The sequence below is a fragment of the Naegleria fowleri genome (assembly GCF_008403515.1).
Source record: "Naegleria fowleri strain ATCC 30894 chromosome Unknown tig30, whole genome shotgun sequence".
Lineage (NCBI taxonomy): Eukaryota > Heterolobosea > Eutetramitea > Acrasida > Naegleriidae > Naegleria > Naegleria fowleri.
In genome coordinates, this window is record NW_025407962.1 from 197,130 (window position 1) to 210,024 (window position 12,895).

The following is a 12,895-nucleotide window of genomic DNA, read 5'->3' on the forward strand; positions in this document are numbered from 1 at the left end:
CTATTTGAATCCAGTCTTCTTTCTCCAAAAAGTACAAATTCCTCCTCTCACTCTGTTCAGTACTCCACAGCGCTATTGATATTTAGAGCCTGTGCTTGTGTTTGGTCGCATGCCACTCTTTTGCTCTATCAATTGGTCTTTATTCGACAGAGTCATTTGACGTTCTTCTCCTTCCTTACGAACGCAACTTTTGTGGTGTTCACTTTGTATTTCTCTTGTCACACAGTTATTGGAATAATTGTTCACTATGGTTGGTTTAAAACGAGTGAAGGAAAACAACAAAGCGAGGATCCATCGATTCTTGAATCTGCAATATGGACCAAACAAGGGTTGAATGTAATTTGGATCTTGGGTGAATTGATGGTGACATCGTGCATTATTGTTTGTGTTGGTTTTTGGGTAATGGCTCCTTTTGAACCGTATAAACCACTGAGAATGGATGGTTATTTGTAAGTGTTTATAATTTTATTTCGTTTTTTGAAATCCATTGTTGAAACAGTAATTACGCTTTTCATGGAGTTGTTGGAATTTTTGCTGTCACGGAGTTTCTACTCTCAAACTTGCATTTTCGATTTTGGCATGTTTTCATCATTGCCATGTATCCAATAGGTTTCTTTTTATGGGTTCAACTATTGGCTGAGAGTCGTCTCATTGAATTATTTCCTTATTGTTTATCCAATTATTTCACACACCCCTTCACATCCTCCATAGTTTACACCTTTGGAATGCCTTTGGTCTTTATCGTGACTTTTTGCATGTTGTGCAAATTGAACAAGCTGAAATTAGTTAGACAACAAATGAATTCTTAAAAAGAGTACTTCTGATCATGTGCAACACAATGCTTGAATGAATCTTGGTTTCTTCAGCTGTCAGAAAAGATGAAAAAACTACTATTTATATATAGTAAATACAAATGTATATTTTCTCAACCCTTCACATGAAAAACTTTCTGACAATTGCCATAAAAATAGGTGAGAAAGAGATCTCGACATTTTTGATGAATAAGTGGTGAAGACAGAATTTACATACTGCTCATCAAAAAATCAATACGAAAGTCAGGACTTGATCAGTATTTTACGAAAAAAGAGCACTCGAATCCAATATCATCTTGAGAGATCAGATTCGAGAATTTTCTAGGGCCCTCAAATCTTCCCAAAAAACATTAAATTTATCTAAATTCATCTCTGCACATCAAACACTCGACTTTGGGTAAGTGTGTTGTAAGTAATGTCGGAACCACTAGAGATTACCAGTCCCTCTGGGAATTGGCTTGATCAAGCGAAGGTGCAAGGAAAATGATGTTTTGTAAACAGCTGTGCCAAGGTTCAAAATTTTAGCCTTAACAACACCCAAAAAAAATTAAATATTGTTTATTGGCCCTTCGGTGCCTCAATACTTGTCATAAAACAACATTGGACTTCATTTTCGTTTAGATACTACTTCTGAATGTCGAATGTTTTTAACAGGATATATCAAATATTAACAGATTACATGCTTGTGTTGAGCAACTGTTAACATGGGTTGAGTCCATGATTCAAACAGAAGGCAAAAATAAAGCAGTGTTTTGTCTGTTAATGCATATGGTTTCGTTGGTTTGTAAGGTTGAGTCGTCAATTATTGTAAAAAGGTCATGAATAGGTATATATAGTGTTGATGGATATGATATGTTAATAATGATATGTATCGATTACCAGCATTGTCTTCAAAGTTCTAAGTCACAACAATTAATAATGTTGAAGGGCGGAGAGCAGTCTTGGATCCAATATAAGGTGAGATGCTTCTTTCTTGTTCTTACATTCATTACACGTTTCTTATCGAATTGTTGATAGCACTGATCATCATAATACAAATATAGTATCTTGCCTTTTTGTCCATGATTAGTATGATTGTGAAGTTTGTTCTTTTGCTTTGTTTTTCTTTTTGGCTTGGCTTTGTCGGTGGATGATTGTTTTTTAGCTTGTGTGGTCCTTCTTGTTTTGCGAGGTTTGTTCTTTGGCTTGTATTCTTTTTCTTGTTTTGATGGAGTTGGTTGATTCAATGTTGATAATGTATTCTCATCTTTCTCAACTGGTGGATCGTTAGTTTTCTCAACTGATGGATTTTCTCTAAAGGTGATTGCGTCACATAGATGATGTTGTAAAGATTGTAACAAGTGATGCGAATGATCTAATGGCTTCCGTGCCTTTTCTTCACAATTTCTGTTCTTTTCATTTCGTATATATTCATTAAGTTTGGCGTTTAATTGTTTGAGGGTAGCTGAAATCTAATTCGCTTGTTGTTCAATTCTTTCCAAACGTCTTTCCAGGCTGTGGAGCATGCAAGAGTCAATTCTGATGTTCATCTTGCGGTATTTTTTAAGGGCTCGACTTTTTAACAAAAATATTTCCTATTCATGTCGGTCATCTATGCGAAACTATTAAAATCGACAAGTTTGCAATAGCTCCAAGGAAATGGGCTGTTGTAGTGTGGAATGTGAATCTACTGGTTTAGATTTTGTTTGAGTGTGTCAATGAAATCAACAGGTCATGCAGAGATGAAATTCAGAAATTGAAACGAACTGCAAGTCGTTTGGAGAGTCTCTTCAATGTCTTCGCAGGTCTTGCATCAGTGAATTGTCAATTTCCAAAATTATCAAATACATCCACAGAGAGTCTCGAGAGTAAAAATCACCCTTTTGACTCGCAACGAACATTCTTGTCTCTCATTTGTGTGACTCGATGCCAAACGTCAAACCTCAAAGTGCCATAAAAAAATCGAATCCGCTCTTTGTCGTGAGGGAAAAACTACTATCAAAAAAAACAACAAGCACCTCAACAACATGTTCTCATTGAAACGCTGCTTCAGCATCAACGTTTTGTTGATTGCTCTTTTCGCAAGAAAAGAAGTACATCTCAGACACCAACAAAATACGGATCATCATCATCTCTGACATCTAGAAGCCGAGAAATGAAGAAGATTAAGAAGAGCAGTTTGGAGGAGTCTGAAGAGGTGAAGAAATTGTTGGACAAGATTTCTCAGCATGATGATGCAAGTCCATTCAAATTTGCAACAAATGAAGAAGATAGGCTTTCCACTCCCTGATTTCTATTGAGGTAAGCTTTTTAATGAATAATTGCAACCTGTGTCCGTCATCAAAACACGTAGAATGAAAATATTGACATTACAACAAATCCATTGTATGAGGAAATTTCAAACATTTTTCATGAACAATTAAACGTGGCCACTGAACAGAGCTCCTCTTGGATGGACTATTATTCCTTTATCAGCAAACTAAATAAGATTCTCACAAGTCAAGAAGATTCAAGATCAATGATTAATGAAGAAATATTTGCTCAATTGAAGGATATTCCATCTCAAAGAATAATGACTGTGTATAATGAATTTCTACAATCACAAAAGTCTCTTCCTGATAATGTTTGGGAATCCACTTTGATGGGAATGATTGTTAATATTCTTAATCACCAATTTAAATTTAGGAAAAACATTATTTTCGGAACGTATGTTGATACTAACTGTGTATTTTGCTCTTTTAACATTCATCTATCAAAACAAGTCAAGAAGCAGTCCAATATGTTGACTCATATGCTGTTAAAGGTACATCACTCAAGAACAAGGCAAGGCTTATTCCAGACGCGTTTGCTCAGATTCATATTTTTGAAGACCAACCTTTCGTGTTCTTTAAATGTGGAGGACAGAGAGCTGAAACATGGACACACAAAGACCATTTTAAAATATATATTGAAATGAAAGGCATGCTTAAAGACTGTATGTCCATCCTTTTCAAAAAAAAGTACATTCTTATAAAAATGCACAAAAGATCAAAGTTTACGGTTTACTAGTATCAAAGTTTCAGTGCATGTTTCTTGAAGGATTGGGAATTTTTGGATATGCCACCCAAGAGAATGCCTTCCGCTGTTGTTGGTGCTTGTGTGGGTGCTGTTGGGGATCTATCAAGATACACGATGATCACAATAGCTCAGACGGAATATCTTTTGGTTACGCCATAAGAGAGTCCGATATTTTTAATTTATCTTCCACAGAGGGAATTATTGCACTAACAACATTTATTGAAAGTATGTGCGAAAATGTTTGCAATTTAGGATTTAATGAGGAAGGGTTTGAAGAAAGTGCACGTCTTTTCTTCCTCAAGCACACCAATGAGAGCAAAAACTCAATCATTAGAAAGAATTGTAAAGGAAATGGATGTGAGATTTGGTACAAACAAGCCGTCTAATATACACACAAATGAATTTGAAAATCTTGAAGAAGGGAAACGAGTTTCAAAGAAAATTCTTTCTGAAATGTTTGTCATTGGAGAGCAAATTGGGGAAGAACAAGCAAAAGCTTCCAATATTGTTTATATATTCAAGAATTCGAATCCATATGTTTTCGTCAGATCATTCAACATCACCTCATTCGTTGGAATATTTTATTGGGCTGAAACGGTATTTGATCTGAAATCTTATCTATTTTCTCTCTCTATTAAGAAAAATCAAGAACAACTATGGATGAAAATTCTTGATGAACATCGAAGTGATGATTCAAGAAGTCGCAGTGAACATGAACATGATGAATCAAGTAGAAATTTCCATCATGGACACAATCAACAATCGAGAGGTACCTCTTTTGAACCACCCTTCAAGTTTATTCCTGACCCAATGAATGAAATAGAGTGCGCTATTGTTTTAGAGGAACTGTTGGCCTTGAAAAATTTCCAGTTCTTACCAAGCTCTATGAGATGCGATACATCATGCACCAGTTTTTAGCAGGTAGGCGAGGAGGAAAATCAGTGCCCTATGGATCATCGTATTGTAATTTCTTTCAATAAATAATTATTTATTGAAATTTATCATTTTCAAATACGCTTGTCATTATGTCACACAAGAGCCTCATCAAACATCAGCCGCAGCGAACCAGCTTTCTGTTGCACTGTATTATTAAAAAAAATCAAGGAATGCCAAAATCCAACAATTCCATGAACTGCTTTATTTCTGAAAATATAAAAATTTTATTGGCCCATTTATTGTTCAAGGCCAATAAGTTGATCTCTTGTCAATGCTACATAAACACTCTTCTCATAGAGTTGAGTATGTGATGTAATGAATCTCCTCCATTAAGGAAACAAGTTCTGTGGGGCGTGCATCATGTTTGGATGAAAAACCATCGAATAAGGGCGTCCATTGAATGATGAAAAAGGCGATGAACTCCTTCTCGAGGGATTGGTGTTCAAGGAAGAAGGATAGTTGCTCATCATCATGGTCATGTTGGAGGTATAATGAGAGTGAGATGGTGACACCAAAATGACTTAACATTTCGATATAACTAATAAGGAGGACCATGGATTTTCTGACGCTGCTGCCGTTGTTGTTGGGTGTGACAAGTGAAGAAGGCAAGAAGAGGGTGGCGGACATGATTTGTTATTAAACAATTCCACTGGAAGAATGGAAAAAGTCCTAATAATGTTTTTCAATTCGACAATTTGCAACTAGCAGTCCGACGACGCTCTTCTTCCCGCGCATTGTCAATCAAACAACAAGAAAAAAGATTCCAAAATAATGACCCCTCCAAATATTGTGGTTTGCCATCAGAAAACCATTTTTTCTACGTCCCAGCCTGCTAATTTGTAGTGATTAACATCTCTCTCATGAAAACCTTTGCACATTTATGGGAATGATGAAAATGCTGGCTAGGACCATTCCACTTCATTCTTTCCAAAGATTATACTCCGTTTGAAAAGGAGAATTCAAAATGACAACCAAATCTTGTTGCACCAACACGACGACGCTTTCACTTTGAAACGTTTCATTATTGTGTCTTGGAAGCTCGGTTCAGTCCCATTAGTCATTTCAAATTCCAAAGCATGTTCCTTGTTTCATTAGTGGTTCCAAAATTCATAAAAATTAAAACATTCCTTTAAGCTTGGGATGTTTCAAAGGTATTGGGTGGTTTCAAAGATTCAGGGGCGTTTCAAAGATTTTGGCGCGTTTCAAAGAATCCAAAACATTCCAAATCAGCTTCTTTTCAACTTAGCTTGGGAGTTTCAAATAAAATTTTGAATTGAAAAAAATGTCTCTCGATATCAGCAAAGAAGACGCTGTGAGATTGAGGGAAATCGAGGTCAAAAAATTGGTGGCCAATGAATGGAAGGTATTGCATGAAGAGCTGCCAATTATTCAGAAATCAAAAGGTAGAAAGGATATCAAGGATATTCCTACAATGAATAGAATTAAAGAAATAGTCTGCCAAAGAATTGGATATGTTGCTACATTCATCTTCTTACATACTGTTGGTACTATCTGTGGGGTGTTTGGTTGTGGAGTTCTTGGTTGTGGAGTTGATTTTGGAGTTTTTTGTGGAAGTTTTTGTGGTGTGTAGTCTTGTGAACTTCTTTCCGAGCCTGAGGTTATTCTTGGGAATTGTGTCTTTCTTGGTGATATCAATCTTTCTTCATTATCAGAACTGCTTTCTGATCCTTCACTATCCGAATCGCTTTCTGATCTTGATCTTGAGGCTTGCGAATTGAATCTTTCATTATCAGAACTGCTCTCAGATCCTTCGTTATCAGAATCACTTTCTTGTAGATTTCTTGGAAGTTCATTATCCGAGCCGCTTTCTGATCCTTCATCACCGACTTGTACTGGATTAGAATTATGTGAATATTCTAGAATTTCACGAGTTGATAGTGTCATTAATTCAGTGTCACTCATTGTCAACATTTTAGCAATAAGGTTACATTGAGCTTTTCTTTTTTCCTCTGCATATTCTTTTTGACGGACAACATTAACAGAGGGTCTTAATAATTTTGGCTTTTCTATAGGAAAATCAAAGTCTGAACGCATCCATTCCTTGTGGTGATCTAATACTTGAATATTATATTTTTCTACGAATCTATGAATGTCAAACAACACAAATGCAATTTTAAATTCCACACATTTTCCAAATCTCCACTCATTTTAGCAACTGAATGAGGATTGAAAAATTTGAATTTCTCACCAATATGAGAGAATAATGTTTCAATCATACCACGAAAAGCACCAAATTCTTCATTATATTGTGCTTCACTGTATGTTAGATCTTGATTTCTTGGTTTTCTAATTGGAGTTCTGAAATTTGACTCATCAAGATCATATCCTTTTTCTTGCAATTTTTCAATATAATCAGGAATTCCCAAGAAATAACCACCATCAAAATACAATACATCCACACTAGGATCTAATAGTTTTGGAATTCTCTCCATTTGCTTGAACATACCAATGTCTGTATTAGGAGCACATGGTAGGGATTTCGAAATAGCAATTGCTAATTCTTGATTATCCATCAATACTTGAGTTCTTAATCCAGAATCTTTATATTTGTAACTCCAATACTCCCTTTTAGGATATTTGGCTAAATTACTATATTCAATACGTGTATCATGACCATCTAAAAAAGTGGTTCCATCCTTGAAGCCTTTTTCGTTTTCAATTATACCAGTAAGACATCGAATAATAGGATTTGAAAACATTCTTTGCAAACAAGTGTCAGCCCATTCATTAAGTTGGTCATGAAATTCAACGAAAATTGTGTGATGAATTCTCCATATTGTAGACCTTGCGATAATTCTCCTCTCATTTAAGGATCCGAATGTTTCATTTTCAAGTAACATGTAAAGAATTAATAAGATTTTGTCCACATTACGATAAGGACCTTCTAACCATCCACAGATAGTACCAACAGTATGTAAGAAGATGAATGTAGCAACATATCCAATTCTTTGGCAGACTATTTCTTTAATTCTATTCATTGTAGGAATATCCTTGATATCCTTTCTACCTTTTGATTTCTGAATAATTGGCAGCTCTTCATGCAATACCTTCCATTCATTGGCCACCAATTTTTTGACCTCGATTTCCCTCAATCTCACAGCGTCTTCTTTGCTGATATCGAGAGACATTTTTTTCAATTCAAAATTTTATTTGAAACTCCCAAGCTAAGTTGAAAAGAAGCTGATTTGGAATGTTTCGGATTCTTTGAAAAGCTCCAAAATCTTTGAAACGCCCCTGAATCTTTGAAACCACCCAATACCTTTGAAACATCCCAAGCTTAAAGGAATGTTTTAATTTTTATGAAAGCCTATTCAATTTAAATAACACGTTTCAAATGCATTCAAAGGTCTAGAATTAAATGGTCCTGGAACGAGCTTCTTGTATCTCTTGCTCTACCTTGAAAAACAAAACAACGAAAAAGCATATGCAGTTTCTCTTCTAAGTTTATTCATTTCTCATCTTTGAAATACTTCCTTGTCCGTTATGAGTTTATTCGTCCCCATTCCTTCTTCGATTGTAAACAATTAAAGAGTTTGGTTGAGCTTGAAAAATTTTTTTCCATGCTCAAAAAATTTTCTGCAAATTAAGATTAGTCTCTCTTTGCGTTTCTTAGTGACTTCCCATTCGCACTCCCACCCACTTGCTTTCTTAAGCTTATTTAAGTACCTTTTTCTCTGATCGGAATGTTCTTGTGGTAAGGAAGAACATTGTGACAATGCAGGTCTACCTTGATTCGAATCTTTTCGGATTTTATTGAGCTAACTATATATTTTTGTTATTTAATTTTCATTTATTTAATTCATCATGTTATCATGATTTTCATGGATTTATCAAATTATTATTTTCATGGATTTATCAAGCAATTGCTTAAATGTGACCTCACATCATGGAGTCTTCGTCTCTGCCGCCTAATTGTGACTTCTTGCACTTCACATCATGTAGTCGTTACTTCTGCCTTCATCCTTCCTGCTTCCTTGCGTTTCTTTGGTTTTCTCTTTTTTTTCCCCTGAGCGGTTTTTGGAGTTTTTTACCTTCTCAAATCTTAATTAATACTCGGGACTCTACTGAATAAAGTTAATTGACAAATATGCAGAAAATCCCACAAACCCATTAGTCCTTCCTTTAATTAACAAACGAATTTTATTGTTTACTCTTTCGAAACACTGGCAGAGTTGGCTGTTTATGCTCAACAATGGTTTAGTGCTCGGAATTTTGCTGTTGTGGAATATTCGAAGGATGTTACGAGGAGTTAAAGGTTTCGCAAATTCAAATCTTTCCGTCAAGACCAACAACACAAAGAAGACGAATCTCGGTGCTCCTCGTCCTTCTTTATCTGAAAAGCAGTGTACATCATCCTTCGCTACTGCCACACTCAAAACGCCAGCATTTGAAAAAAGATCCAAAAGCTTCTCAGGAAATGTCACTTCCTGCGAAGAGGAGCCTGACTTGGTGTTCAAAGATTCCTTCCAACATTCTTCATTTCAGTAAGTCTTTTGTTTTTTATATAATTCAACAATGAATTCATTGGACAATAACGCTGTCGTAATTAGTTCATTGGAGAAGGAGCCTTCTCACTTTCTGTTTAATTCTCATATTCTTTCACAAGTGATTGGCAAAGATTCCTCTCGAAAAGCTTTATACCTATTCAGAGTATGCGCATGTGTGTGGTCTCTGGTGACTATTTTACTTTACCAACTTGTTTTCATTCAACAACCACATTTAGAATTTCTCACAAATGTTACCTTTGTGTTATTTTGTGCGTATTTCACTTTTCAGACTTAACCTTTTCAAAACCCGTTCTTTAGAGAAAAGTAACGATTCACAAGATGTGAAATCTCCTCTCATGTCCTCCAATCATTGGATGGATGTCATTTGGGTGATGGGAGAGCTCGCAATGACTTCGTGTTTGATTGTTTGTGTTGGTTTTTGGGCTTTTTCATCGTTTGAACCATATAAACCTCTTGGACAACAATGTTACTTGTAAGTACTCATATCTATTACGTTTAGATCGATCACATTTTTTCTCATAAAATTTCAATAATTATGCTGTTCATGGAATTGTTGGAATTTTTGCATTGCTCGAGGTTTTGTTGTCCAATTTGCAATTTAGATTTTCCCATGTGCATATGATTACCATTTTCCCAACATGTTTCTTTTTATGGTTGCAAGTACTAGCTGAGAATCGTCTCATCTCCTCATTTCCCTACAACTTGTCCAATTATTTCAAATTTCCCTTCATGGCGTCAGTCGTTTACACTGTTGGAATGCCTTTCGTGTTTGCTGGTACATTTTACATGGTATGTCAATTAAACAAGGCGAAAATGAGATTGTTCTGGAAACAACTAGATCTTTGAGAGAACCAATACACTAAATAATTCAAAATAAAACTACGAGATGGACAAGTATCAATAGAGACTTCCTTGTAAATGCATCACGTCAGTGCTCAAACAACAGCTCCAGTCCAATCTCTTGTCAGAGCAAGCTAGCTGGTTGGCCTTCAACAGCACATGAATTTATTTCTCCTTTTGAGCTAATTCCTTAATTTCATGCTCAACTTGTTTCAATGCAAGCTTGGCACGACTATGCAACACTTCTTCAAATGGATATCCGCTCAATTTGTTGCATTTTTCTAAACTCTTCTTTACCTCATGCAAAAGTTGGAGCTTCTTCTTTTCATCAGTTTCAGTCTTGACATCACCCAGATAACAGGACTCTGCAATTTCATAGTGAGAGAAGGCAATCCATTGCTTTTCGAGTTTGATCTTGTTTTCAAAAGTGAGGGCTTTCTGGAATTCGGCAGAAGACTCTTCCTTCTTTCCTAATTGTCTCAAGAATTGTCCTTTAACCACACACATACCAGATTCAATATCACCATGTACCTTGCTCTTGTCATCAATTTTCACATCCTTTGCAACACTAAGGAAAAATTGATAAAGTGGATCTGCAATGTCAGCAGATAAATTCGCTAAATCTCTTCTCAAGTAAAGAATTTGGAAAATAGATACAAGCATCATCAAATGCTTTTCCTCTTCAGTGTTGATGTGCTTAATCAAGTCAACCTTTTCGAGAGCAAACTTATCAATTCGAGAATTCTTAGACACATATTTGTCCAAGTCTTTGATAAGAATATTGGCTCTTTCTTTGTCACCAAGCTTCAATTTACAAACTGAAAGAAGCATGCAAGAAATACCCTTAGTATCAAATTCTTTTTCTGACTTGACCAAATCTTCCATAATGGCAGCTGCTTCAGTAAAATTCATGATCAACATGTAACAAACACCGAGTTCAAATAAAAAGTTATTGGGTTTTGTGCCCATGCTCTTTGCCGTGATTTGAATGGCATCCTTAAGATTTGAAATCGCAGAATTAATGTCTCCTGCCTTTCTATCGTAGTGAGAGTGAATAAACTTAAAGAAACCACTCTTAGGGAAGCGAGAACCAATTCTCTCCAAAATTGGAGACACTTCTTGGAGGTTCTTCTCTCTGTCTTGTAATGCTCGAGGAATGAAGAGGTAATTCAAGCACAACATGAATCCACCATTGCCCAAATGTCTACCACCGTAATCGTGCACTTGTTTCAACAAATGCAAGCCTTGATCTCTGTCAGCATCGAAACCTAAAACGCTCAAAATTTTTGCTAATGTTGGAGGTAAAATGGAAAGCATGAAATTGAATATACTACGAAATTGAAAACAATCATGATCATAAGGATGAATCACATGTTAAACAAACACATGTTGAAATGGTGATTGTAAGGAAATGTCAAGAAATGTGTGAATAGGTCATTGTGTAAACAAAAGAGTTAAATTAAACAAACACCAACATACCCCAATCCAAAATAAGCTCCATGCAATAAGTCACTGTGTACAAATTTAGGAGAAGTCTTTGGCTCATCTTTCAAGCTCTCAACAGTTGTGTAGACTTCTTTAAATTTCAAATAGGCCTTTCTCAAATTGTAAAATCCCTTCAAATAAGAGGATGCATGAAATTGAAGAATGCCTCTCAACAAGTGAGTCTCTCCATTCAACAGTGTCAAATCGAGCTCAAAATTGTGAAGAATTTGTTCTTCATTCATTTCTTCTAATTCTACAAAGTTTTTGTGTGATCTTTCAGTGTGAGTGTAATAGTCTTCCGATGCTTCTTTTAACTTCTTGTTCAATGCCTTATATTCTTCGACGAGTTTCAGAATGTCATCTTTTTTGCTGATCTTTTTCAAGGCATGTTCGGCATTCTCAAGATCACTCATGCCTTGTTCTCTCATGGCTGTTTCACCTGAAATGTTCGATGAGAGAGCAGCTATCAAAGTATGAGAAGGAGATTTTCAAATCGAAAACAAAAGGAATCCAAATAAGGAGTGGCCAGCAAGAAACAAGGAAAAAGATGAATCAAACGCCATAATATGAACATAATAAAAGGAATGTTGTTTTTTTTGGAAAATATAAATTGGTTTGTGGTGGAGATGGTCAATTATCCGATGGTGCACAACATTGGATCATTAGAGAATATGGTTATAATTCCGATGACACACACAACATCGATCGTGTTGGTTGTGTTGTGGAACACGCACACGATGATTCATTTCGAACATGAAAACACAATGAGAAAGACTCAAAACATTCAAAACATACCAATAGATCCGAGCTCAAAGGTCATTCTAGGGTTCGTCTTCAATGAATTCAAATAATTTCTTGCTTCCTCAAATTCAGTGTTCCACACCAAGTGGTTTCCTTTCATCACACAATTGAACATTTTGATTTACGGTTGTTTGGGTGTTCGGGTAAAATTCAACGTTTTTTCTGATGGTTCAGCAACACACGTTATTTTGATTTTTTTATTTTGAAAAAATTAAAATTGATTCTTCTTCCTTTGGCCCTTTCCGAGTCGCTGTCGCAGTTATTCCATTTGATGCGCATGAATTTGTCGCAATTAATTCATAGACCCTTCTGATTTGCACTTCAACTCCAATTTTTCCGAGATGTGAAGACATCTCCTGACCTGGAGTGAAATTGGTCACGCGGCAAGGCATTGAATGTGTCCACAAGAAGAAACAATTGAAACTTTTTTAATTGGTGAGTACTGACATGTTGTTA

At 35.8% G+C, this 12,895-nt stretch overlaps 4 protein-coding genes across 4 annotated transcripts; 1 reads left to right on the forward strand and 3 right to left on the reverse strand.

Moving 5' to 3' along the window:
- Positions 1 to 2,946: 2,946 nt before the first annotated feature.
- FDP41_002651 (uncharacterized protein) lies at positions 2,947 to 4,766 on the forward strand (the record flags this gene model as incomplete). Its single annotated transcript, XM_044705869.1, has 6 exons — positions 2,947 to 2,988; positions 3,066 to 3,092; positions 3,145 to 3,497; positions 3,554 to 3,765; positions 3,981 to 4,073; positions 4,183 to 4,766. 6 exons carry the CDS (start codon positions 2,947 to 2,949, stop codon positions 4,764 to 4,766), a joined length of 1,311 nt encoding a protein of 436 aa, XP_044562849.1.
- Positions 4,767 to 6,173: 1,407 nt separating this feature from the next.
- On the reverse strand, positions 6,174 to 6,839 carry FDP41_002652 (uncharacterized protein; the record flags this gene model as incomplete). The annotated part of the gene is made up of 1 exon (XM_044705870.1): positions 6,174 to 6,839. One exon carries the CDS (start codon positions 6,837 to 6,839, stop codon positions 6,174 to 6,176), a length of 666 nt encoding a protein of 221 aa, XP_044562850.1.
- Positions 6,840 to 6,880: 41 nt separating this feature from the next.
- FDP41_002653 (uncharacterized protein) lies at positions 6,881 to 7,933 on the reverse strand (the record flags this gene model as incomplete). Its single annotated transcript, XM_044705871.1, has 1 exon — positions 6,881 to 7,933. The coding sequence occupies one exon, from the start codon at positions 7,931 to 7,933 to the stop codon at positions 6,881 to 6,883; it is 1,053 nt and encodes a 350-aa protein (XP_044562851.1).
- A 2,385-nt stretch (positions 7,934 to 10,318) lies between these two features.
- On the reverse strand, positions 10,319 to 12,554 carry FDP41_002654 (uncharacterized protein; the record flags this gene model as incomplete). Its single annotated transcript, XM_044705872.1, has 3 exons — positions 10,319 to 11,483; positions 11,633 to 12,101; positions 12,434 to 12,554. The coding sequence occupies 3 exons, from the start codon at positions 12,552 to 12,554 to the stop codon at positions 10,319 to 10,321; spliced, it is 1,755 nt and encodes a 584-aa protein (XP_044562852.1).
- Between the last annotated feature and the right edge of the window lie 341 nt (positions 12,555 to 12,895).